Source organism: Topomyia yanbarensis, chromosome 1, assembly GCF_030247195.1.
Source record: "Topomyia yanbarensis strain Yona2022 chromosome 1, ASM3024719v1, whole genome shotgun sequence".
Taxonomy (NCBI): domain Eukaryota; kingdom Metazoa; phylum Arthropoda; class Insecta; order Diptera; family Culicidae; genus Topomyia; species Topomyia yanbarensis.
Window position 1 is genome coordinate 5,101,679 of NC_080670.1, and position 24,568 is coordinate 5,126,246.

At 41.3% G+C, this 24,568-nt stretch overlaps 3 protein-coding genes and 1 long non-coding RNA gene across 8 annotated transcripts in view; 2 read left to right on the forward strand and 2 right to left on the reverse strand.

Annotated features, from left to right (window-relative positions):
* LOC131676701 (papilin) overlaps positions 1–24,568 on the reverse strand; it is a 213,072-nt gene that overhangs the window by 30,575 nt on the left and 157,929 nt on the right. The window lies entirely within an intron of this gene.
* Positions 18,719–20,781, forward strand: LOC131676707 (uncharacterized). Its single transcript, XR_009303229.1, has 3 exons — positions 18,719–19,116; positions 19,192–19,905; positions 19,995–20,781. It is a non-coding gene; the product is annotated as an uncharacterized LOC131676707 (long non-coding RNA).
* On the reverse strand, positions 20,852–21,653 carry LOC131676706 (larval cuticle protein A2B-like). Its single transcript, XM_058955962.1, has 2 exons — positions 21,627–21,653; positions 20,852–21,571 (listed from the first exon to the last, which is right to left on the reverse strand). The coding sequence occupies exons 1-2, from the start codon at positions 21,636–21,638 to the stop codon at positions 21,137–21,139; spliced, it is 447 nt and encodes a 148-aa protein (XP_058811945.1). The 5' UTR covers positions 21,639–21,653; the 3' UTR covers positions 20,852–21,136.
* Positions 23,112–24,439, forward strand: LOC131676704 (cuticle protein-like). The gene is made up of 2 exons (XM_058955959.1): positions 23,112–23,616; positions 23,717–24,439. The coding sequence occupies exons 1-2, from the start codon at positions 23,605–23,607 to the stop codon at positions 24,368–24,370; spliced, it is 666 nt and encodes a 221-aa protein (XP_058811942.1). The 5' UTR covers positions 23,112–23,604; the 3' UTR covers positions 24,371–24,439.

A 24,568-nucleotide genomic window follows, 5' to 3' on the forward strand; every position in this document is an offset into this window, starting at 1 on the left:
TTTCGTAGATTTACGTATATCTCAAGCATTCTACAGCTCAAGTTTTCCTCTATTGCTTTATTCTTAAATAAAGGTCTTATTCCAAGACCCTTTTTAACAATTACTACGGTTCCGCAACTACAAACTGCTTGCCAAACAAGATTTTTTTTATTCGGTGTGATACTTTATATCTAATTATCCTGGATAATTTGATCCCAGCAATCAAGAATATTTCGTCTAGTTTCTAAGGACAAGGATGCCACATTTCTGAGTTATAATGCTCTCTATAAACACGCCTGGCCGAAAACCTTTACTTTCGTGAAATTTTGAATAAGTGAACAACCAATTGCAGATAGGAATTCATCTGGTGGTGGTCTATAGCTCAACGCTTTTCCAGAAAAACTCGCCTCTAACTTTATTCCCCTCGGCAATCGACCTAGGACTACCTGGTGAGTCGGAGACTTCTTCTGTGTCAGGTAAAGCCTTTCAAACCAATTCAAAATTCTGCACACCCTCAATACAAATCTCAATTGTAGGTTGCTGATAAACCTAACTCGTTTGATTCTACTACCATTGCAAACCTGTCTGGCAAAAAAAAACTCAGTATCAAAGAGGAAAGTTTGACTGCAAAATGCCTCCCATTACAGTCTGTTTCTGGACGCAACAGTTTCGACAGTCACCAAAGATCATCTGCGCACTAGTCGATTGGAATTTCATCCTCCTGACTCGGTTGCGCTCGCCAATAACTTCAACCAACAAAATGAAGGTACATTGTTTTCGCTACGACCATCATCGGAACGCCTATTATACAGTACTACGGAAGCCTCCGAGCGTTCCGACACATTTCCGCTATCAGCCAGCGTCTAGCTTAGTCGTCCCGACAGTGCGTACGAGGGTTCTGAGAGGGTCTTCGGAACTCCCTTCTCATGCGAGTATTTTGCTTTACATGATATTCTGCTCCCTGACAACCTCTTGGTTTCAAGCATACCGTCGCATACAACGCATACTTTCCTGTATGTCTACTATCAAAACGTCCGGGTAATGGAAACAAAAAAACGCAGGCCTTCTTGCTAGTCCTCACTTCCTGCGACTACGCTATTACCCTTCTCATCCAAAGCTAGCTACGTCATAATATATTAAACGCCGAGCTAAGGATGAGTTACGCAACCTACCGATGCAATCGAAACTCTACTTTCAGTCATCTACGTCGCGAAGGTGGTGTTCTTATAGCGATAATGAAAGTCCAATTGGGACAGTACATATTTTTATTATTATTTTTTTTTTATTTTTAGGGCTTTAATAACGCCGGTTATATGCCTATTTTTAAAATAATATGCAATTCATGAGAAATAAAAATAAAACAAAAATAACCGAATGTTATTGCTGTCGTCTATTCTGGGCGCACTGCTTTTCATTTCTCGTATTATTGGTGATGAACAATGGTCAGGTTTACTCTCTTCTGCTTGCTAATCGCTCCGTTTGCCTTCTCCTTCGCTCGTCTTTGTGTCTATGTCGTCATCGCTAGAGCAGCTTTGATTTTCGCTGGTAGATGTTTGGTGGTTTTTGTGTTTTCGAGTGACTTTGATATAGCCGTATTCTTTTTTTTTTATTTCTTCACTAGGTATGGTAACTATTGACTTGAAGATACCGTGGAATATAGCTTTTTGACATTTATTTTGTGGCCGACTGTCTCTGGTGTATCAGCGGATGTCGAAGGATGTTTGGATGTGGTTGTAGTAGATGAGTTCCTTAAGTTGCTTTGGCGCATGGCTTACCATAGTGTGCCGTTTGGTTACAGAACTGGCACGTGAGCGCCAGCCCAGCATATGTGCAGAGGGTTTATTGTATGTAGTTAACACCTTGGGTTTATTGTATGTAGTTAACACCTTGGGATGATCTGCCCTCGATAGTCAAGTAAGATGGAGTAGGTTGGTTCAATCTTTAAATCTTTTGATATAATCCGTGCTAGAACGAGGTGCCAGATCGTGTAGGCGAATTTCCGTCAGATCAAGATCCATATACACGGAGATCTTACTTTTGACGTTTTCATATTCGATGTCGTGCTGTATGTTATTCTTCGTTACAAAGCTTTCTCCATCGGCTAAGGAGTTGAACGTTGTTAGTACTACTTGTCTCGTATGATGTAGCTGTGTGTGTGAAATTTCTGTAACAAGTTCCATTTTCACCTTGATCAACTGTTTAACCTTTCGTACAGTCGGTCTAAGCGGGCCTCAAGAGTCAATTGAGGTTGTGCTATCCCGTAATGAGCAAAATTTAATTTATCATTTCAATCGCAGTTGGGGGCAACGGACAAGTTAGAGTGGCACGGCGTGGGTAGTATTTTTTGTTTGGATGTTGTTTGCAAGTGGTGCGCTTCTAACTTCTAATCTGTACGAGATGATGAAGCACACTGTAGAACCGTACTAAAATGACTGGATTTGAACGCTTGGAACAAGTTGTACACGTTTCGATCCTGACTTATACAACGTACACCTTTCTGTACTCTGCAGTCCAAAGCATTCTGGACAAAGCTAATAGTCCTCGATAATGTACCTGTTGTAGTTTCAGCTGCCGAGAAGCGTCAACAAGTGGACACAATATATTTAGATTACGCGAAAGCATTCGACAAGGTGCCGCAAAACGATCCGCTTTTGTTAGCATTACCACCGCATGCTCAACCGTATTCGAAAGGCCAACCGGCGTACCTCAAGGAAGTCAGCTAGGGCCACTTATCATTCTCTTATTCATCAACGAATCCCTGCACCTGTATCAAGTCTGGAAAGCTACTCGACGTCTGAACATCTGATATCGCCAATGTAGAGGAACGGTGCCTGCTGAACGGCGAATACACCCTTCGAGCGTGTTATCGAGAGGGTGGATTCGATCCGTGACTTGGGAGTGTTATTCGACGGGAAACTTCATTTCGCCGACCACATCACATCGCAGCAACAACGGCGAAGGCTTTTGCATCATTGGGCTTTCTGAAACATAAGACTGAGGCCGATGACAAGCTGAAGCGGAAAGCGAAGCGTTTGCGGACGCGTCATAGTGTTTTGCCGCGTTCGCCCCGCTTTTACTATGACAGTATTACGCGTTCTACATGCACACACCAAAGAGATAGGTCAAACGCATTCGCTTCGCTTACCGCTACCGCATCGCAAATCGCGTAAGCATGTCATCGGCCTGAGGGTTTGTACACACTGTTCTGCACACTGGTCCGGAGCACCTTACGCTGTACAAGTATGGGCGCCATACGACGCCGTTCAAAGTAACTGGTTGGAGCGCGTTCAGAGAAGCTCTGTACGAGTTGCTGTTAAAAAACTGCCGTTAAACGACCCTATCCGTCTTCCACCGTATAAAAACGTTGGAGTCTGGCCGCACTTTCTTGTGAAGAATGTTCATTTTCGATATGTTGTCAAGCATTATGGACTATCTCGACATTCTCTCAAGGATTAATTTGTTTGTTCCTCTTCGTGGTAGCAGGAATCGTCCGCTTCTATGAATTCCTAGGCACCGTATAGCTTACGGTCCGAATAATCCAGTAGACAGATGTTGTAACAAATTCAACGAAACTGTTCTAATTTATGACTTCCATACAAGTAAATTTAATAATTAAATTAGCAATATTTTTTTTTACTTTGACACTAACAATAGCATTAAATTAACAGTAATCTATACGGTATATGCCAAAGCCGACATAAATAAATAGTCAGCCGTGTAAGTGTTTGGAAGCTGCCCAATTTTGCGAAACCACCGCATGTCACGATATCCGAAGACTACTGATAACCACTGCACAAATCCTTAGCTCGAACTGTATTTTGTCACGCCATGATCTTACCGATCCAATATCACTCTCCTCGGTTGAATGACCAAATCACGTGCACGCGAGAATACGTCAAATGACATGCTTAAGCGGAAAGCAATGCGGTGGCAGTAAGCAAATCAAATACATTCAGGCTGTTTTTATAAAGGGTGCTTGAACAATGCGAAAACATGTCATCGGTCTACGAAGAAAAAATTTGCTGCAAACAAGGCAGCGCCTAAAAATCCATTCAAAACCAAAGTCAGCCATGCCTTTTCGTATAGCTATACGACACGACAATAGCTATACAGCTATACGACCAGTCAAACCCAAATTCCCCATGAACAGTTGCTATAATTTAATTTGCTATAATTTTTACGCGTGATACAACATAGCAGGCCTTGACCGGATGGCTTCAAAATGAATGGCGGAGCAAAGGCAGGGAAAGGTGTGAACCTGGTGGTGCAGCATCGCATGCGTCCAAACCGCGGAATCCGCGGCAAAGATGAGAAAGATGCGAACCAAAACAAAACTCGAAAACAAATTTAAAATAAAAAAGCTGAATGGAATGGCAGCCGAGAAGACGAAACGAGTCATCTTCGGAAACGGGTAGTAATAATCGCATGGTAGTTAGGAATAAAAATAATGCAGCCGGTCGATGAATAAATCATCGCCTTTTTTCGTCTTCTCTATCTTTGTGTTACTCCGTGTGGAGTTATGTATTTCAATTGCTACAGCGAGAGTTGAACGCTGATCGGTATACTTCCCTTGGTTTTTTTGGATGCAAGCGCACAGACATCGGACGCAGCACTCAACTCTGCACTAATTTCAAATTTATTATGAAAACTTTCTTTCTTGGAGATTTTTTCTCATTTTTGTTATGGAAAATCGTTTATTTAGCAAAAACTATTTTGAAGGATCACGAATCAGTCCTATTCATGTAGAAAGATTAGTTTCTTACAGTGAAAAACAATTCTAGACTGATGGTGCGTCATCTGGTCTGTGCAGGTCTCAACTAATTGTGATGTAAAAATGCGTATCTTTACGGAGGAAACACAAAACTTTAAAATAAAGTCATCGTGCCTTTTAGGCGCGGTTACAACCTTTATCGACATTCGAAACAAAAATGTGCTTTTTAGGCGTTGTATTTTGCAAGGAATATGCGAGATAATCATAATTGCTTCAGTATAGAGAAAAAATCTGAATTCTTCAAATTTGAATTTAGATTTTTTCGGGGTTTACTTTTCACCGGCACTCATTATTGTAGTCGCGACCAAAACGAGGTTCAAAACTACCGCAGCTAACTAGATTGCTTTCAGCAAACAATTTTCTTTACACCTAACCTCCATATCGGCTAGGGGAAAGCACAGTTTCCAGAAACTGAACCTTCGGGGGAACTTTGTTCCGAAAATAGTGTATCGATTAATCACAGCTAACGGCTCCGTATTCTTGAATGAAAAACCGCCCCCGGGACGATGCTTGCTAGCAACGCACGAACCGTAGACAAAACATGCGTGCTTTCATGTTTTCGACGCGCATAGCACTAAAGTGAAACAAAACACCCGAGCCAGCTGCACGGCCTCAGTGCATAATTTTGTACAGGACACACGCATAATCCGTTCAACCCGTTCGGACACCCAGTGGAAAATCGATTCGCCGAAGTGTTCCCTTTTTCCATTCGAATTCCGGATTTATAATTTACCAGTTGCATTCTGTTGTGATTGAAATTAGAGGTAATGTTTCACTGATGATCAAAATTCTCGACACTCACCAGTTTCAGAATCACCTTTAAACTATTTTAATTGTTGATCGCACAAATACATCTCCGAGAACCAAGAAACAGAATCAAAATATAAAGGAAAAATGCTAGTCGCCTAGGTGACTTTTTTCTCGCCTACTACCATTGAACTTAGAATCAGATTTAGTCAGTTTTCAAGTATATATTTAAATTTTAAAGTTGATTTTAACCGCAACTCGAAGCAGCAATTAAAATCGATAGTTTGTTTATAATCATTTCTAAAACAAATGTATCATTGCATTTATCAATCATCCAGAGCATCGTCGGACCGGACAGGGCGACCAGCGGACCCAGGCGATAATCATTTGCTGTCATCAACTCATCATCGTCATTCAGGCGTTAAAAGTAATTAAATTTCAAGTGCATCATTCCCACTTGACACTTCCACTCTGTCGTCGGTGGGTGGACGCTCAACGTCTCCCCGCAGTGTGTAGTGCTTCGCAGTTCCCTTTCCGTAGTGTGATTTCTCACATCGAAACTTGTTTCGAATTTTCAACCGGTGGACAGTGGTGTTCGGTGGGCGGACGGAGAGCAGACATGGTAAATTAGTTAATGATTTATTGCAGATGCTTTGGTCACCGATTGACCGTGCGAATTGTTGACAATTTTATGAAATGAATTTTCACGTGTGGTCACCTATGTTGTCTCCATAGCAACACAATAAAAACTGATTTGCCAAGATCTGGCGCACTGCTGTTATAAATTTCAGCTGTAAATCACCGTCGCAGTGACATAAAGTGTGCAAGTCCTGATTCATTGTATTGTAACATTGTGTCGACACTTTTTTTCTCTTTTTCTTCCAACAGCAGCCACAGCATTGTTTTCGGTAAATTTTCAATCAATTACTAGAACTACAAATCCCCAAAAACGGCAGAGAAAAACATCCAATCTTCGATAGTGCCGAGCGGGCGCAAAGCGAACTAGCAACTCCCAAGCAGTCCCGGTGTTGTGTCCCTTAATTTATTCCGGCTGACAGACTCCTTGAACGACGGCCAAATCCTTCGGAATCGATATAGATTCAATCAGGATCGCTGTTCCTGCCGTTGAACACACTTCATCCGGCAGGCATCCAGTGTGAGCAGCAGAGTGTCGTACCCCCTCAACCGTACTAAGTTACTAATCCTTTGCCAGAGCTCGTATGTTGGTGCTTGGCGATTTAGCAACTTTTTTTTCTCTTCTTTTTCCTCCTATCTACTTTATCGTTGTCGACGTCGTCGTCGTCGTCGAGGATCTCCGCTGACGATTGTTGTTGTTGTTGTTCCGTGCCGTGCTTCCGACAGCGAGCTAAAGTGAAAAATGTAAAACCAGATAATCTGCCATCTCGTGAAAATATTATTTTGTTTATCAATTTCCCTAATGTGTTTTAAATGTTGCGGAGACGGCGCTGCTGTAGGGGGGCGCACCCTCAGGTGTGAGATGAGCAACGCTTTGACGGTGCTTCTGTCGGTTGCATCGATTACCCCCACTCGGAGCCAACCGGGATTTCGGGGAAGGGGTTTTGTTTGGGCGAATATAAGGAGTTGATGGCAGAAATATCTAACTTTTATTCTGTTTGTTGGTAGATCTGGTATTGCAAGCTACCGGCTGTGGTTTAAATTTTAAATTTGTAGCTTACTGGAAATGAATAAAAAATTAAACAAATTTCGAAGTAAATCCTTATTTCAAGCGTTTGTAATGAAGGGTAGGAAAAATAGCTGCATTCTTTATTGCATGGCTCAACTGAGAATCGAAAACAAAGTTGTTTATGCTGAAAAATATACGGAAAGAATTCAGTCTTCGACGCAGTATACATTGAGTTTGAAATTCAATCGAAATTGTACTCAAGTACAGACAATTGAGGCAAATTCATGGCCTACTATAGACTTATCTGATTGGGTTGCTATGGAGCCATTTTGACGTTTTAATTTGGAAGAAAACAAATCGTTTACGTAGGGGATTTGGACACAAACAAACACGTTTTTGGCTTTCAGGTAGGATGGTGCAGTAAAGATGAGATAACTGTGTGTGTAACGATTTTAATTGTCAGATCTGTCAATATCCCAATAGACTGAACAGTCGATTGCTATGCGAACATCTCGTACGCTAAATTGGTGAAATCGTTGAATGTGGCAACTGTCATCAACGTAATAAAATCGTTTGTCGAAAATGACGAAAAAAGAGTGGTGAACTCTTTCAAGCGGAACCCCAACATCTCCTTTCGAGATGTTGCAAACAAGTGTACAACCGTGCATCGAACTAAAAACGAGCCGAATTATCGACTCACAAGAAAGTGGTGACTCCAGATCGTGATGCTGGCAAAATGAATGCACATGAAGATGCTGATGAAGTTGTGGATGGCATGGTACAGAATGTACAGGTACAGGACACCTATATTAGGCAGACCTTAAACAGCTACCTAGCCAGGAATATCATACGTCGACTGGAAGAGATTTTCGAACACATTAAGCTGTCGCCGGTCGCAAAGAAATATCTCGTTTGGCAGGCAATTTGTTTCTGTGGATGGAAGAGCAACATTTACATCACAACCGGGACCATTACCCAGGAAATTTATGTGCAGGACTGGCTGGAAATACATCTGTTATCTTTCCTCAAGTAACATAATTGTTCTGTTCCGTTTTGGGCGGATTTGCCATAACGGAAAAAAGACGGCAAACAACGTCCAGGTCGGTAAGCAGAGCCTCAAGAAGACGCCACAGACACTTGTCGGTGTGAAACAGGACGTGATGGAAGGAGTCAAACGAAATGCCTGGCAACACGCATTCGCTAAAAAGGAAAGCTGAATGACTATTCTTTCATTATTTTGTAAGAACTGAACTTGTAAAAGAAACATGATTTAATGTTTGATTAAAAAGTTTGAATGATTTACAAACATTCTTGTGTGATCAATTTTTGATCGTAACACCCTTTACTTAGTTGTACTGGCAATTCTACCGGCTTAAGGTCCGAGTCCGAATGCCACTGACAGGAGGTCACAAGTGACAACAGAAACCTCCTGGCCTTTTGTGGTTAGCTTTGATTTGTGTGTGTGTCGGTTTTTTCCCAGTTCCGAGCCGCCCAATCGCCTATTAAGTTTTGTTTTATGGTTGCTTTGCCCATCGGACGTTTTTATCTTTCCTTATTCTGTTTCATTTTGATTTTGAAGCATGTTATTAGAGAAACGGGTTGACACAAACTTTCTCGCATACTTTTTCATGTGGGCCAAAAAGTAAAGATGCATTTCAATGGGAATCTTGTTCTTCCTATACGACTAGAGCAGTGTTCCTTCTAGTGACTAGGTTACGAGACTGTAAGTATAGGACCCTTTATTGGCTCTGTTTTGTCGAATTTAAATGAACAAAAAAAACTTCAAATTGTTTCAGAAAAAGTTACACTTCTCTCGCTGTCCGTAGCAACAAACTGCTTGCCAAATATGACATTTTTCTGAAATTTTGATTTTTTTTTGAATATCCTGAATATGTAGAGCATTCATGACATCCAAAAAGTTGTTTCTATATCCGTTCTAAATAACTTGTTAAGATTTTGTTATTTTTAAATGGATTAATCACCAGAATTATTGGCTGAATCATATAAAACTTCTCTGAAGATACTGACTCTCTAAGGTTTCAAAATTCTATCATCTTGACCGTAAAAATCTGAACATTTAGTTCAGTATTGTTGACTTTAAAAGTGCATAAATTGAGAACCTTGACCTTGTATACACATTCAAATTACCCCCTTTAGTTCAGCACTCAAATGTACATGAAAATAGTAAGCTGCGTCTATTTTTCTTGTTTTACTTAATTTTCAATCGCACTGGGTGATTATTTTTATAATTCATAACATAAAAATCATTTAAGGGGTTATATCTACTTATGCTGATTTCGTTTTTAGAATCGAGTCGCTCTAGGTTCGCCCTGAGCTGTCACTTTTATATGGATCTTGTAAATATTAGAGCGAACCTAGGGCGACTCTGATCTAAAACCGAAATCAGCATTAGACTCTAAAAAATAGAGCATCTTCAGGATTTTGTGATATAATGATAGTGAATTATATTATTTGTGTTACTATTTTGCGTATATTTTAGAATATGTTTTTAGGTTAAGGTAGTTGTTTTTATTTTGAAAAAAGCTCGCAAAAAGACAGAGATATAGATATAATACTTAGAGATATTATTAGAAAACCAAACTGAAGAGAATGCAAGCGCCGAAGGGGCGCAAACTAATGCCGTTGTTGCTTGAAGTAAAACTGAGTCAGGTTCTAACCCCAACTACTGTCAAAATATATGACTGAGAGCGGGTTTAGAATCTGACTCAGTTTCGAGATCAAGCTAAACAATAATATAAATTGTTATTAAAACAATGCCCCATTTGTTTGTGTTTAGTGCAAGGCTGCAATGCATGACGAGTGGTACAAACAGCCGAACAGGCAGATGATTCTTGTCGGAGAAGACATAATTGGGAACCCGAATCGGTGACGCCGCCGTCGATCTCCACTTTGTGAGTGGATATGTAGACGCAGTAGTCTTTCATACAACCCTTGTCGTCACTAACGTCATTTGCGAACTTTTGGGGATGTCTGTCGCTGTTAAATATGTCTGAGTCAGTTCATTCGAAGGCTATAGAATACTGAGCGGATTATTTTTAATCCGAAAGAAGCTCAGATATGGTTCGACCGGGTTTAATGTATATTTTAAAACGGGAAGTCGGAAGCGGGGCCTTTTCGGGGAAGTTTATTCATTCTTGGCGCGAGGTGAAAACTACGAAGACAGAGGCAAAAATTACGGAAGATATAAAAAATTGAAAGACAAGACAGAGGGTAGAAGTATGATTGGATGCCGATTTTTTTGCTACTTCTTGAAAAATGTATGAACGCCCTTCATCAGCATTAGATCATAAAAGCACTCAGGAATCAGTAGCGTTTGGCTCAAATGGCACGTTCCCCACGACAAAACCGAAATGTTGTGACGGCAATCGGACTGGAAATACCAATCTAATTTCATGCACCGTAATCCACAGTCCAAATGAACGAACTTCAGTCAAATCTTTTAAAAAACATATTTTTATTTTTTAAATTTTCAACCATTGCAAACAAATGTAACGATTGGTAAGGCACAACTATTATAAATAAATTCTTCGGAATTTTTCATGATAAAGGTAAACTGAAATCGCTAATAAATTATTTCCTCAATAAACCGATCTGCACGGAACAATGCTCCGTTTGTCGCCTTCGAATACCTGACTTTGTATTATATTACAGACAAATCTGCAGTGCGCTTGTATTTCAAATTTAACAAAACTTTAGTATTCTGTTGTTACTTCATATTGATTTTCTGAAAATTAGCTTCAGCGTTTTTTTTAAATCATGCCTGGTTCAAAATTGAGGACAAATTGATTAAAAATGTTGTAACTGTTTTTGTTAATTCTGCTCTGTTTCTGCTAATTTCGCTCTCTGTGCACATTGTTTACGAAAATGAAAATCCTAGATGGCCACAATGGACGAAGCATACCATTTTGATGTTGGCGACATTGGTACCCTCCTTTGCGACAAACTGATGGGCAATGATGTATAACTCCTTAAATGCTCCTAAAAACCGATCCTGTCATACTATGGACAAACGAAAAACGCCATTTTCCATATTTTTCCTTCTTCTTGTTGCTGTTAAGATACTCTCAGGTAGGTTTTTTTTTGTCGAGCAGTCATTAATAAATCGTAAGAGCTAACATCTACTACATCACAATATCAATACTGTTTTTCATTGAAACTCCCGAAGCAATGGATTGCACTGGGATTGCAGTTTTTTTTAAACTTATTTCGTGTGAAATGATTGCATATTATTATCATAACTCAAGCAAGCATCGTCAAACAAATAGTTTTTCTTTACTAGAAAAGTAGTGCAAAGTGTTATAGTGATGTCGTAATAATCAAAAGAGAAAGTAAACAGAGAGAGGCCCTCAATGTTACTTACGTCCTAATCTAAACTTTTTGCAGAATTCCTTTCACATTTTTGTCAATACGTATGTTACGAAATGTATACAAGGTTAGTTCTGAGTTAGTTCAATTTTATTAAAAAAATTCCTGATTTGTCAAATTTGAATTTGATGAGTTTTTAAGTTTAACTTTATCGCTTTGCCGATTTTTTTCCATTAATTGGTTAAATGTTGAAACAAACCAAAATTATAATGTGATAAAATGTAATTTGGAAATTTCCATTACTATTTCCCAAATGTAAACTATATTGTATAAACCGTATTCAATGTTATAAATTCTGTAAATATAGCAAATATCCGCATTTCTTTAGAACCGACGAGCTGGTTTGAATAACTCAAACAATCAAATTCAAAGCAATCAAAGCAAAGATTGACTCAACATTACGAAATCCAATACAAACTATTAGAAAATTATGAAAAAACTGTGAATCGTTTAATTTTAAAATAGTGTGCTTTGCCATCATCTCCTTGTTAATCGATGTCGACTAATATTTGAATTCGTCGACAGGTAGCCATGGATACGAATCAAACAAAGTAACGAAATGCTAACCATCTATCGGGAAAAAAGCGATTCAACTAAAAGTTATTTAATTGAGCAAAGGAAAAACAGGATAAAATCGATTGCCTAGTTGGATTACCCGGTGAGTTCCGCAATTTTCAGTTCGAATTTTCAGCAAACGATTGCGTGTAACGGGAAAGAAATGAATCAAGTGTAGTCTATTCGATTGCCGAGTTTTAAGGATGCCCAATTCGTCTGTGAAAGGTTCTCGCCGAAGGATTGAAAATAACAGGAACTACACTCATTCAAACTTGGGTGAACTCATTTTATCTCCTTTTTGCACTAAACCGGTGTTGCACCCTGTAAAAACGAACCAGATTCATCGAGGGGTTATACTAAAATGTAAAAACTCTGACCATTCTATCTTGAGTTTACCTTTGGCCAAAGTCCCTTCGTATCATACCTCCAACCCCCCTGAAGAAAGTTATGTTTACAATTTCGCCTACTGTCAACAAACATCAACATGGGTATCGCTCAAACGGTCAATTTCTCTGTAACGTAACAGACCGCCCACCACTTCCACACCGCACTACACTCATCTGTGTAATTTCTCATTTGCATGAGATCCACCTTTCTGACCAGCAGCACCGCTCCATCACGGGCGTAAATGATCACCAGCCGTCGGCTTTGGAACTGCACCGCAAAACGATGCCGTTGATAATTATTATTCATAACATTGACAGTTGCCAGCAAGTCTTCGACAAACGACAACTCATGCGGTACAAACTGCGTCTACAAACAACTCCTAAATGACGAAGCCGTTCCGCCTTTTCCCATCCCCTGCTCCTCCCACGAACAGATCCATAAGTGCGAGGATTGACATGTGGGACTAATATGCTCCATCATTATCCTATCTACACTTCTGCAGACGCATCATCGTTGTAATCATCATCATCATCATTGCATCGAAGCAACAAATCTGCGATTTGCACTTCAACATACCCAACGCATCCACCGGCACCGATGGGCGACTATGTTCGTGAAGGGCGCTGGATACGGTTTACTTTAATGCAATGTCAGGTGTGTAGTGTGTGAGCTGGTGAGAACGTTCCATTTTTCGTGTGCATTTTCTTGAAATAGTGCCCTTCGTCGTAAAGCCTCAAACAGAATGGTCCGTCACTGGTTTGGTCAGAATGTTCTGTTGGTCTTTAACCCTTAAAGGCACAAATCTATTTTTTTAAATTAGGATGGTCACACTGATAATTTGAGATGATTTTTTTGCGCATTTGAGGGCAAAAAAACTTACCCAGTTAAATTCCACCATTTCACATTTCACCCCTGGAGAATCTTCTCCATTGGTCGGGGTATTGACGTTACAAATTTAGCTCGCGAAATATTTGCCTTTCTCGAACCACCGAAGCGACTGCTACCGATGATGATGATGATGATACCGGCTGTATTTGTTTGCTTAGAAGCTGAAAAATGTGCCGCGAAACTCTGTCAAGTGTGACAGATGGTTCAGCCTTCTACACACATACACATCCAATTTAACACATGGTTGAATGGTACACCCAAAACAAAAACCTCTTGCAATAATTGTAAGCGACAATCACTTGCAAATAATGTTCGCATCGCTTGCAATTTTGCAGTTAAAGCCGCTTGCAATGTTTGCAAGCATATAAAACACTTCATCTCTTGCTATATCTACATGCGTTTCTTCAACACACTGTCACAGGATTGCCACCACATTCACGTGCCTATGCCGGTTTGTATGGCAACGCACGCCGAGTTTTTATTTACCGTCTGCTTTTTATTCATTTCTCACCAACATCCTCAAACGCAATATTGTGGCTTATTCATTACACACGAGGCAGCATCGAATTCCGGATGTGCTGATTGTACGAGTTTTAACGCTCAACTTTTATGTGTAAGAATAGATCAGTGCCTATAGTCTGTGCTACGATATTCAATGGGCCGAGTTCAAATTTGGGTGCGTGCTTTACTTTTTTCATCAATCGTGAATTCATCCAAATGTTTATATATGACTTTTATCCACTTATAATTATCTGATAGCATAGTTGGCTGGATAAGGTATTGATTAGTGATCTGTTCGTGTAGTGTTCGTTTTTCAATACCAGCTGTCTTTTTTATCTAACGCATATTGGTCACCAATACACATACATCGCTAATACATAGGCAAAACTCGTTTTTTCTGTTTCTTGCATTACATGCAAGGAAGCTTCTTGCAATTTTTGCACATTACCAGAACGCTTGCAATTTTCGCACGCATTTATTGCAATAATGTAAGCGAATCTTACCGGGTACGTTTTGGGTGTACGAGCAACAATCTCGTCCTAAAACCGAGTGAGGGAATTTGGAGGTGGTTTGGGCAGAAGTAGAACTAATTATAAGAGCAACATCTCGGAAGTTGAGCTTCTGCTGCAATGTTTTGCTTATATTTAATCCTTCACCAAACAAATAAATTTTAACATGCTTGCAAGCATGAGATATGAAAGGGGACATATTAGGCATACCGAAAGCCACTTGAGGATTTTCTCACGCGGTGGCGTCGTAGATATGAACCGTATAAGAGCATGAAGTAGGGAAAGGGTGGAGGTGGTAATTTTTGACATCAGCTTCGTTTGTTTTTTTTTATTCTGAATTTTTGTATGCGCAACGTTGGACATTAAAGGATTAAGCATAAGCATTTCCGGTTAAAATGCAACCTCAACTCCGAGTTGTCAACTGTGGCATATAGTAGAAAACATTTCCCTTTTTCATTTTCATGCCAAATTAACTTTGATTTATCTTGCAAATGCCATCGGTGAACAGTACAACCAGGAGAGGCTCTAGTAGCCTGCTTTGTGTATTGCACAATTTCTTATATAATAGGTGCAGTTCCGGATTTTTTCATATTTACTCAAATTGACACCCCAACATTACCGCACCGACCCTAATCCCGCTCGGCGGTACACCTTCCTCTGGAGGCAAACAAATTATTTATCTAGTTTTATTATTTGTTTTCCCCCGCTGAATTTACACACTTCGTTGAAAGCAAACACATCCTAGGCACGGACCGACCCGACTTCATTGAGGGAAATAATGTATGCACAACGTGGCTTTTCGTAGGTGTTGAGAAACCGAGAGTCATGTCACACCTGGCCAAAACTGCCAACTCACGGCTATTAATTTCACATCGCTTGCGTGAGTTTCAACGGGGCTAGGTTGGACGGTTTTAAAAGTTTTAGGGCGGGTATTCAATCACTCCAAATGTCGAATAAATGTCGGTTGGGGTTTTTTTTTGCTGAATAGTAACAGATTGCAGAACCCCTTTTTGTCATCGATTAGGCCGATTTTGCCTATGCACTAAACAACAGCCGCCCGACTTTTGGATTCAATTAAGTTGAGGTAGGTCCTTTCGTTTCCTTTCACTTTCGCTGATAGTAGTGATGAATTCCCACAATAAAGCGACAAACGAACAATTTCAGGTTCTGTGTGAAATGAACTTGATTCGAGTAGCAACTGTTGCGTAGCAACAGAGAAAAGTTTCGTTCATGTGTTTCAGATTGGCTTCTTTTCCCGTGTCATCACGGTTTTTTAGGGTCGTACCGTTGAGACGCGTGCAGTCAATGAAAAAACTTCATCTTAACTTCTCAGTGATTTGTATACAGTAGTATTGTAATTTTAACGCTCAAGATGAAGTGAAAGAAAGGTGGGAACATTTGTCACTTTTGAGTTAGTTTTATACTTGTAAAATTAAATGTAAATTGTCCGGGCCCCTGGAAGTAAACGTAAACATTTGAACGAGCATCCTGATTCTTTGGCACACGTTGAAAAGAGAGAAAAGGACGAACTTTACCTCGGATCTTCAGAATCGAATACTTAGGGATTTTCGAGAGATGTTCTAGACGAGACAGGTAACGTCGTCCATTAAAACACTACTTAAGGCCAAATGCAGCGGGCCGTGGCTCTGAGTGTGATATTGATTGTACGTTGTTCAGATGTGCAAGCGTAGGGACTTCGCGATCACGTATATCATCGCGCAGGGCTCGAGCGTGTGTACGTTAATGTGTTCGCTCGCGTTTGCGTATGTATGTCGCGTGTGCTAACGTGTACGTAGCTTCGCGTGTATGCATTCTATTTTATAACCTGTGCCTTTCGCCTATTCGCGTGTGTTCTTGAATGATCGCACACGGACCGTGGATCTAATACTTAATTTTCTGTGTACGTTTCCGATGCTGGAAGAAAGTGAGATCTTCTATATCACTAGAGTTTCCGGCCATGTCTCCATGGAACGTGTTGTCTAGTAGATATAAATTTAATTCACGTTCACTTTATTACAGGGATGTTATCATATTTGCGAGATCGCGGGTGTATGTGCCATGAATGTCGCGTTTATGTGACTTCGCATCTATAATTTCGATTTTATAATTATGTGGCGTGCATTCTTGAATGATCGCGCGTGGACTCTGAATCTTATACTTAATTTTTAGTGTATGGTACAGATGGTAGAAAAGTCAGTTTCCCCATATCACTAGAGTTCCCGGTCATGTCACCATGGAACGTGTTGCCTAGTGAAGATGAGCATTATTTTTTATTGGTTTAGCTAGTACCGAGGTTAGACTTCCAGACGTGGCCGTTTCATGATCGCACGAGTGGTGGGTTATTGCTTGAGGCCGCGTTTGTATGTTTATAGGTGCTATAACGTTTACTTGACTACCGCAGTGTTTTAATGTTGGCGAAATCGTAGGCGTAAGTATGTGTAGATAATTGCAATTGCATGGTCGCGTTTGTGTCCAGGTTTGTGCTATCGCGAAGGACACGAGCGATTGTACGTATATGAGTATAGATAAAGTGTAGTAATAAAAGGAATCATAACATACCCAAAAAAGAAAAAAAAATATTCAAAGAGATTGATTAGAAGCGTATAAATTGACCCATTCTATTTTGGTATACATGAGTAATGCAAAAGTAAACTAATAGTACAAAATGGGGATACTTTTTATGCGATAAGTAACAGTCCCAAGTAACATTTTAAGTTTTATAGCACACTACAAGTGTAATCTAAGTTTTAAGAGTGACATCAGGAGTATCATAAAACCTAAATTGTTACTTGGGGTTCGTCACCTATTGACTAACAGGAAATTTCCTTCTAGTCACTAGGTGACGTGACTATGGTGTTAGGGGCCCCATCATTGTTCCAAAAATTGTGAAAAAGAAATATCAGGATTCACTCTGGCACTTCCGTTTCTACGATACGGAAATGCTGGCAAACACACTATTACTTCGAAGATGCTGATATTTCACAAACTACATAGAAAATCCTTTTGACGATTAAACCCTTCAACTCTCAACGCGAATATAAGATTTATCTGATTGATTTCACCTCATATTTTCTTCGTTCGAAGCGAACTTTTCAGCGAACGCCAGGAAACGAACTTTTCGCCTAAAACTTTCAGTATGCCACTTCACTAATTTTCGTGAGGGATCACCAAACACACCATCAAAGTTGTCGGATGATCGACATTCATTTTTTCGGTAGGGGGTAAGATTAACCCCCCTTACCGGCCACTACCAGCATGCCACATTCTCTTCTGCAATGCTTCCAACTATATGCACCAATATTGGCGCTCAATCAACCAACACAAATTAATCTTTGGGCGCTTTAGCTGCCAAAAAGCGAAGACTACATATTAAGAAGACTGATATCTCTTTCCTTTCGATATACAAACGAGAAGCGACAGAGGTTACAGCGCCTCTATTGGAAGAAGGTAGGAAACTTAATGTAAAAGTGTATATGTGTGTGTGCATCACTATGGGAAGTACTACCTTTACCCGTAAGTGGCGTTGCTGTTACTGTCTCCAGATTCTGGACAGAGTTGCCAGTCTTCTTGATATGCAGTCTTCGTAAAAAGGCAACTTTTCATCAACACATTTCTCAACATATTCACTCCTATTGCCGGAGTGGGGAAGATTATCCTTCCTCTCCGATGAAAACAGGAAAAATTAACACCAACAAATTCACACACGGCGTCTACCGAGAACAATTCGACATTCGCGCACGTTCAAAGCTGCTAAAAACGATAAATCTACCCGAAAAAGTAACACACAGCGCTGCGAACAAAATAGCATTACGACGCTCTTTCCGAAATCGGAATTATTTACCGACATTACCGCAAAAAAAAAACGCTGAGTTGATGCCGGTAATTTTAACACTTTTTCTTCTTCAAATTTCCATTTTCACAACGGAAAACGCAATCAACCACCGCAAGCCGACGCACGGGAGGTAAACGAAAAAAACAAACCGATCGAAGCGAGTGACGCGTCTCAACTGACGCCGATCACGATTGAACGTGTTCAGCGCGGCTGAATTAAAACTGTGATGCTTACTTTGATTGGATTTGTGTGACGCTGGTAAAGCTCTAGATAAGATTGAACGATGCAGGTCGGCTCAAAGGTGGCGCGATAGTAGGTGTTGAATGTTCGCTTCGATTTTTTTTGTTTTTCAAGAAAATGTCAATTGTGAAGTGAGTGAAAAAACATTATACTAAGTAGTGGTTTTAAATTTAAACAAACATTGCTGTACTTTCAATATCAAATTCAAAGCGGAAGCATAACAATGCAATTTCATCTGAGACACTACCTTACACTATTTTGGCGTTGGGCAAGTAGGTTCTGATATATTTAATTCACTCAAATCGGTTCTCGTATGAGCAAAACTGAGATTTCCGTGACTTCAATTATTATTCAATAAAAAACTCAACTAACCCGCCTCTCCAAATATCATTCCAGACACCATCTCGTTGGACGACGATTCCTGCTTTGCTACCCTTTCCAGCTGCTATCAGATCAGTTGAAGCTTCCGAATGTTGGTGGTTTCACAATCCGTCGTCAACAGCCTCAAACTGAAACCTGTTGCGGGTCGTGCACTGACTGGGGTTGACATAAAACCGACCATCAGTACACCGAAACTGGTTCCGAAAAAACAACTCCCGCGGTAGCGGTACCATCATCGTCATCAACGAGCCCCTCGCCAACCGGTTCGCGTGCTTCACAATTCAGCTCCGCCAAAGTAGGCTTTGCCAAATGACCATTTCTGCATGGCAACCGTCAGTTTAAAATTTTAATATTCTTTATCTCGTTGTAGTCGTCCAGTTAGAGAGCATCACCGTCGGGAAAAACAGCAATGGTCCTCTCCAGACGAAAACCATCGACGGCGTCAACTGTCTCAGAGACTGAATCACTGGATCTCTGACTCTGATAGTTTTTCCATCGATGGCCCAACTCCGATGGGATTGACTCGGTACAGTATCTGCAATCGGAACTTTGCAGGCGAACGGATTACGAAACATCGGGAAATTTGCATGAAGACAAAGAGCAAAAATCTGTTGCAGACGATAAAACAGCTCATCTTTGCAAAAAGAAACCGGATGCGAGTGATTGTAAAAATATATGATATAATGATATCACGTCGCCCTCACTGTGGAGGATCAGCCGAACGAGCCTAGCACTCCTCCAGAGTTAACCGACAAGGAGAACGAATCAGAGCGGACAAAGGTTCTCCCTGAGGTAGTTCATTGGGCCATTTACGGGGAATGAGTGGACCCGGCGATTATTCGCCCCGTCGCTAGGGAGGTTCCATCTAAAGAGCAAAGCTTATCTCCCTGGCAAATTGTCCAGCAGCAAACTGTAACATCGGTTGTTGTGTTCCCGGCCGGTTGACAGCAGAGCGTCAAGTAATAGCAGCAATAGGAGGGAACTCGAGGGAAATAGGTACGGGAAACTTATTTGTTTTGTTTACTTTTGTGTCTTTTTGGCAGAAGCACCTAGGCCGCCCTGACAACAAGGGTCTGTCGAGCAGGTAAATATAAGAAACCAAGTAGCGGGGAAACCCCTACTAACAAGCTTAAATTCTTGATATTGAATGATAATCTGTTTTTATAATTTCAGGCACCAGCACAGGTTATTTGTTATTTAACATCAAAATCTTAAGACCTGCTCAACACAAGAATTTAGACTCATGACTTCACCATCTGGGCTCCATCCCATATCTCAACCTATCAATAGATGGAACGAGACTAACTGTGTTATTTCCCTTCCGAAGGAAGACGTGACCAAGCATTTTGCAACTCAGAAAATCGCAACAACCTCGACTTGGATTTGTAATCCGCTATGGTAACAATTGAGAACTGGGTGGAAATATACTTATTTTTGTTTATACACTCCGTAGCGTGTATTTGTTTACGCAACATTTTGCTCACAATTATTTTCTACCGTTCTCGTTTAGTTGTAAATTTTTGTTCCTTTTCGCGTTTGTAATCGGTTTGGTTCGTGTAGATAGGTTAGATCATTTTTGCGGCAAAAAGTTGATTAATTAACCAATTCGGTGCGTGTGTGTGACGGTGAAAATCCCACTCGAAAAGTGCCGATCTGTGGTTTGGGTACTTGTGTGTATGGTGTTGGTTCGCCGAAGGGGGACAGTTAACCGTAATAGAGTGATCTCGCGTTCCCGGCTAAAACGCAAGGAATCAAACATCAACCGTTTTCACTGTGGAGGATCAGTCGAACGGTCGCCAGCTGGCGTAGTAAGCGATCCGGTCCTTTATCACCACTGTCGCTAGGGAGGATCTATCAAAGGAGTCTTGCTCACCTTCCTAGCTAAAAACCAAGGACCGTTTCTGTAGCAGCCAATGAAAACTGCAGGTGAACGCGACCGTTGGGATCCGAACCGGTCGGAAGCGGCAAGAAATCGTCAAACATTCCGACCACCATAAGCATCCAGCAAAGGTATCAGAACGAGGAGATGATAATAAAAGACAGTAAATTTAATATTTTTTGTTATCTTCGTTTTTGTTGTGTTTACGAAATCTGGGTAGAAGCAGCTTGCCCGCCCTGTCAGTAAGGGTCCGCCAGGCAAACAAGAACACAAGTAATGGGAAAACCCCTACTTGTTTTGTTGAGTCAAAATTTAGAAAGTAAATATATTTTCATCACTCAAATCAGGTAAATATCTATCAGCACATCCTGCCTGTCTCCAGTCAACAGCTCCTAAACTTCTATTAAGATCATCATCTCGGAAGAGTCTGTACTTTTTAGTGGCGCGCATAGGAACCAACGATCGGTTGGGCAGCGTACTGAACCATAGCTGGCTGGGCAACGACAGTCTTTACAATTGGTGCCGAATAAACGACAGGTGCCACCGCCGCCACCACAGGTACGCCAATCGGTTCACGGCGGACTGCAGCATTAAATCCATTGAGTGGATCGGCACTGTAGTCAACGGTACGCTTAAAACCGTCCGGATCTACGACGGAATACGAACCCTGAACGACATCACCGCTGCGGGATTCCTGCTGGCTCTTCTGATCACCGGTCAGACCATCCGAAACTCCATAAGAAAAAGCGTACTGAGGGTTTGCATCGTACTCGACGGTCTTAACGATCGGGGCAGCGGCGTAGGTTAGAGGTACCGGTGCCGCTATGTAACCAGCACGGGCAATGGCTACCACGGCGCAAAGGATTAGAAACTGTTTTGGGGGATGAATCGTTAGAATCGAACAATGGAATCTAATACTCACTTACCTTGAATGCCATGTTGTTGATTGGGCGAAGAAGTTAATATAACTGTGCTTCTAACGATCATCATCGGCTATTTATAGTGCTCCCGGTTTGACTATCAAAATTAGTTAAATCTTTCTTTAATTTGGTTTACCAAATCAGGTTCTATGATGCTGTCGACATTTATCCTTTTCGTTTCAGTATCCTTTAAAGCAATACTATGAATCCGGTTCGGTTGGCTTCCCTCAAATTTGACAGTTTACCGCTCCCAAACAGTTAGCGCACAAAACAGCAGTAGGCTATGGTTTTCGATGCGTTTGTCCCGAAACCCACATTTCAGTCAACACATAGCAATCGTAGTAGGCTAATCTGATTTGCACAACATCCCAGTTCCATGAATTTTCTGTCAGATCGTGCAATAACACAGTCACTGACATTTCAATGGAATTGCTTGTATTAAATCCGCACCACCGCACAAGGATCTGTGGTACGAAAGGGGGCTGAAAACTTGTCCAGATCAGGAACAACATAAAACGCAACTGATTGTCTCGGTTCACCGGGTATCGTTGTGGAATGCGGAGACTACTAGTGTCGTTCAGTTTGCGATTTTTTTGTTGTTTCGTTTTGCCATGAACCTTTTAACTACCTATACTACTCATATTAATTATTCGCAAGCGGTCCGAAACCTGACGCCTAAAAAAATTGAGTGACTTCGACTAGACGGGGTGCGGATCGGTCGATCTGTATATCGTCGACCAATCTGCGGATGACAATCAAATTATGATAGTACTGGCCGAAATGAAACAGGTTCACGAAAAAAAAAATATCTCGGGAACGGAAGTGTCTTTTCAGCGATATTGTAACTAATAGTGTGTGGCTTCGCAGTGACCTTGCCGCTGGCGTTGCTATAGTGATAGTTCGATGTTTTGATCGCGCCAAACATTTCCAATGTTGCCAGCAAACTTCTCAAATGTCTTAAATCACCATCACGGCCGTTTGTCTATCCATCAGCGCTGGTTTACGGCACATCGACGTAGGTGGGCGAGTTACCAGTAGACGGAGAGGGTTGGGACCTTTCTCAAAAGCTGTGACAAATTTGATAAATTTACGAGTGGGATAGCATTTTGACTGAAAGTGAAAAATGTTCACAGGGTGCGGGGCGTAGCCTTCAGCATGGCTCAGAGCGGGGCACCTCTGTTCAGCTATTGGGAATGTGTGCGCGGATTAAAAGCCAGATTGATATATTTGGATTGGAGTCAATCACTGGGATAGAATTGTTTGTTGTGACATAGTCAATAATGAAAAGGTGGCATTTTTAATCCGACGCCATGACTAATATTCGAAAATTGCATGAAATAAAGCAGAACGCTCCAATTTTTTCTACTTCAAATGAGGTACTCCAAAAATATATGAAACAAAATACAGATCGATGTTCCCAGAAAAAAAATCATTTTTTTGGTAAGCTATTTGTAGGCGCGGATTTAGAACATATTAACTAGGATAGTTTGATGGTTGGCGTACCACCTACTATTCCAAAACTGACTGCTAAATTCCAAATGCAGCAATCATAAACGAAATTACACTCGATCAAACAAACATTGCATCAGATCATGCTGGAGAATAATTCTGCAAAAGGTCAATCACTGGCATCCGATAGTTCGGAATAGCTTCAAGTTCACCACCCAAGATCACTTTCATCGTCCACGCGCACCGGTTGCAAATATCAAACATAAACAGACACACACACACATACCCGCCCGTACTCGATCCAGTTCACGATCAGTGCTTGAACTGTCCCAACAAGAAAAGGATATAACTTTTTTTTTGCTTGCTACCAACACCGTTGCTGCGGCGGTGGCGGTGGCAATTCTTTTAGCAGTGAACGAATTTGGACAACCAACAAAGCAAGTTACTATAAAACGACTGAGACAATTTTGTTTCAGCACAGTTCGATCAGTTTCATTGCTTAGTCAACAGCCTACTGCCTACTCTTTCAGTAACCATGGCATTTAAGGTGTGTGTGATCATCGTTTTGACCAATTACGTTTCAACCTGTTTATCCCGGAAGTAGAACTAATAATAACAATAATCGTTTTTTGTTAATTGTTTCGCAGTTTGTAACCTTCCTCGCCCTGGTGGCCGTTGCCCGTGCTGGAATCATCGCGAGCCCAGCTTTGTCCTACTCCGCTGCTCCAGCCCTGTCATACGCTGCCCCAGCTCAACTGGCCTACTCCGCCCCAGTCACCAAAACCCTAGTTGCCGCCCCTCTGACCAAAACGATCGTCGCCGATGAGTACGACCCGAACCCACAGTACTCATTCTCGTACGGAATCTCCGATGGTCTGACCGGAGACCAGAAGAGCCAAGAGGAATCCCGCAGCGGAGATGTCGTCCATGGTTCGTACTCCGTTGTTGATCCAGATGGTTTCAAGCGCACCGTTGACTACACCGCCGATCCCCACAATGGATTCAATGCTGCCGTCCGTCGTGAACCAATCGGAGTGAAGACCGTTGCTGCTTATGCTGCTGCCCCTGTGGCCACCAAGACCATCGTCGCGCAGCCTGCTTACGCCACCTACTCCGCTCCTCTGGCCACCAAGACAATTGTGTCCCAGCCTGCTTATACCGCCTACTCTGCTCCATTGGCCACGAAGACGATCGTGTCGCAGCCTGCTTACGCAGCCTACTCCGCCCCGCTGGCTACTAAGACCATCCTTTCGCAGCCGGCCTACGCTTCCTATGCTGCCCCCGCGCTGTATCATCACTAAGCAACTGATCCTGTTATCGACTGTTTGTTGACTGTGCTTATTTATTGGGACGTGAAGTGAGATTTGAATAGATGAAATGTCATCCATAAACTACTATTTTTTCGATTTAACTGTTCAGTAATATCACAAAACTGTCCGTAATATCTCATTTTGAATTTTTTAATAATTAGTGTGGAAACTTAAAAAACAATTATCTTG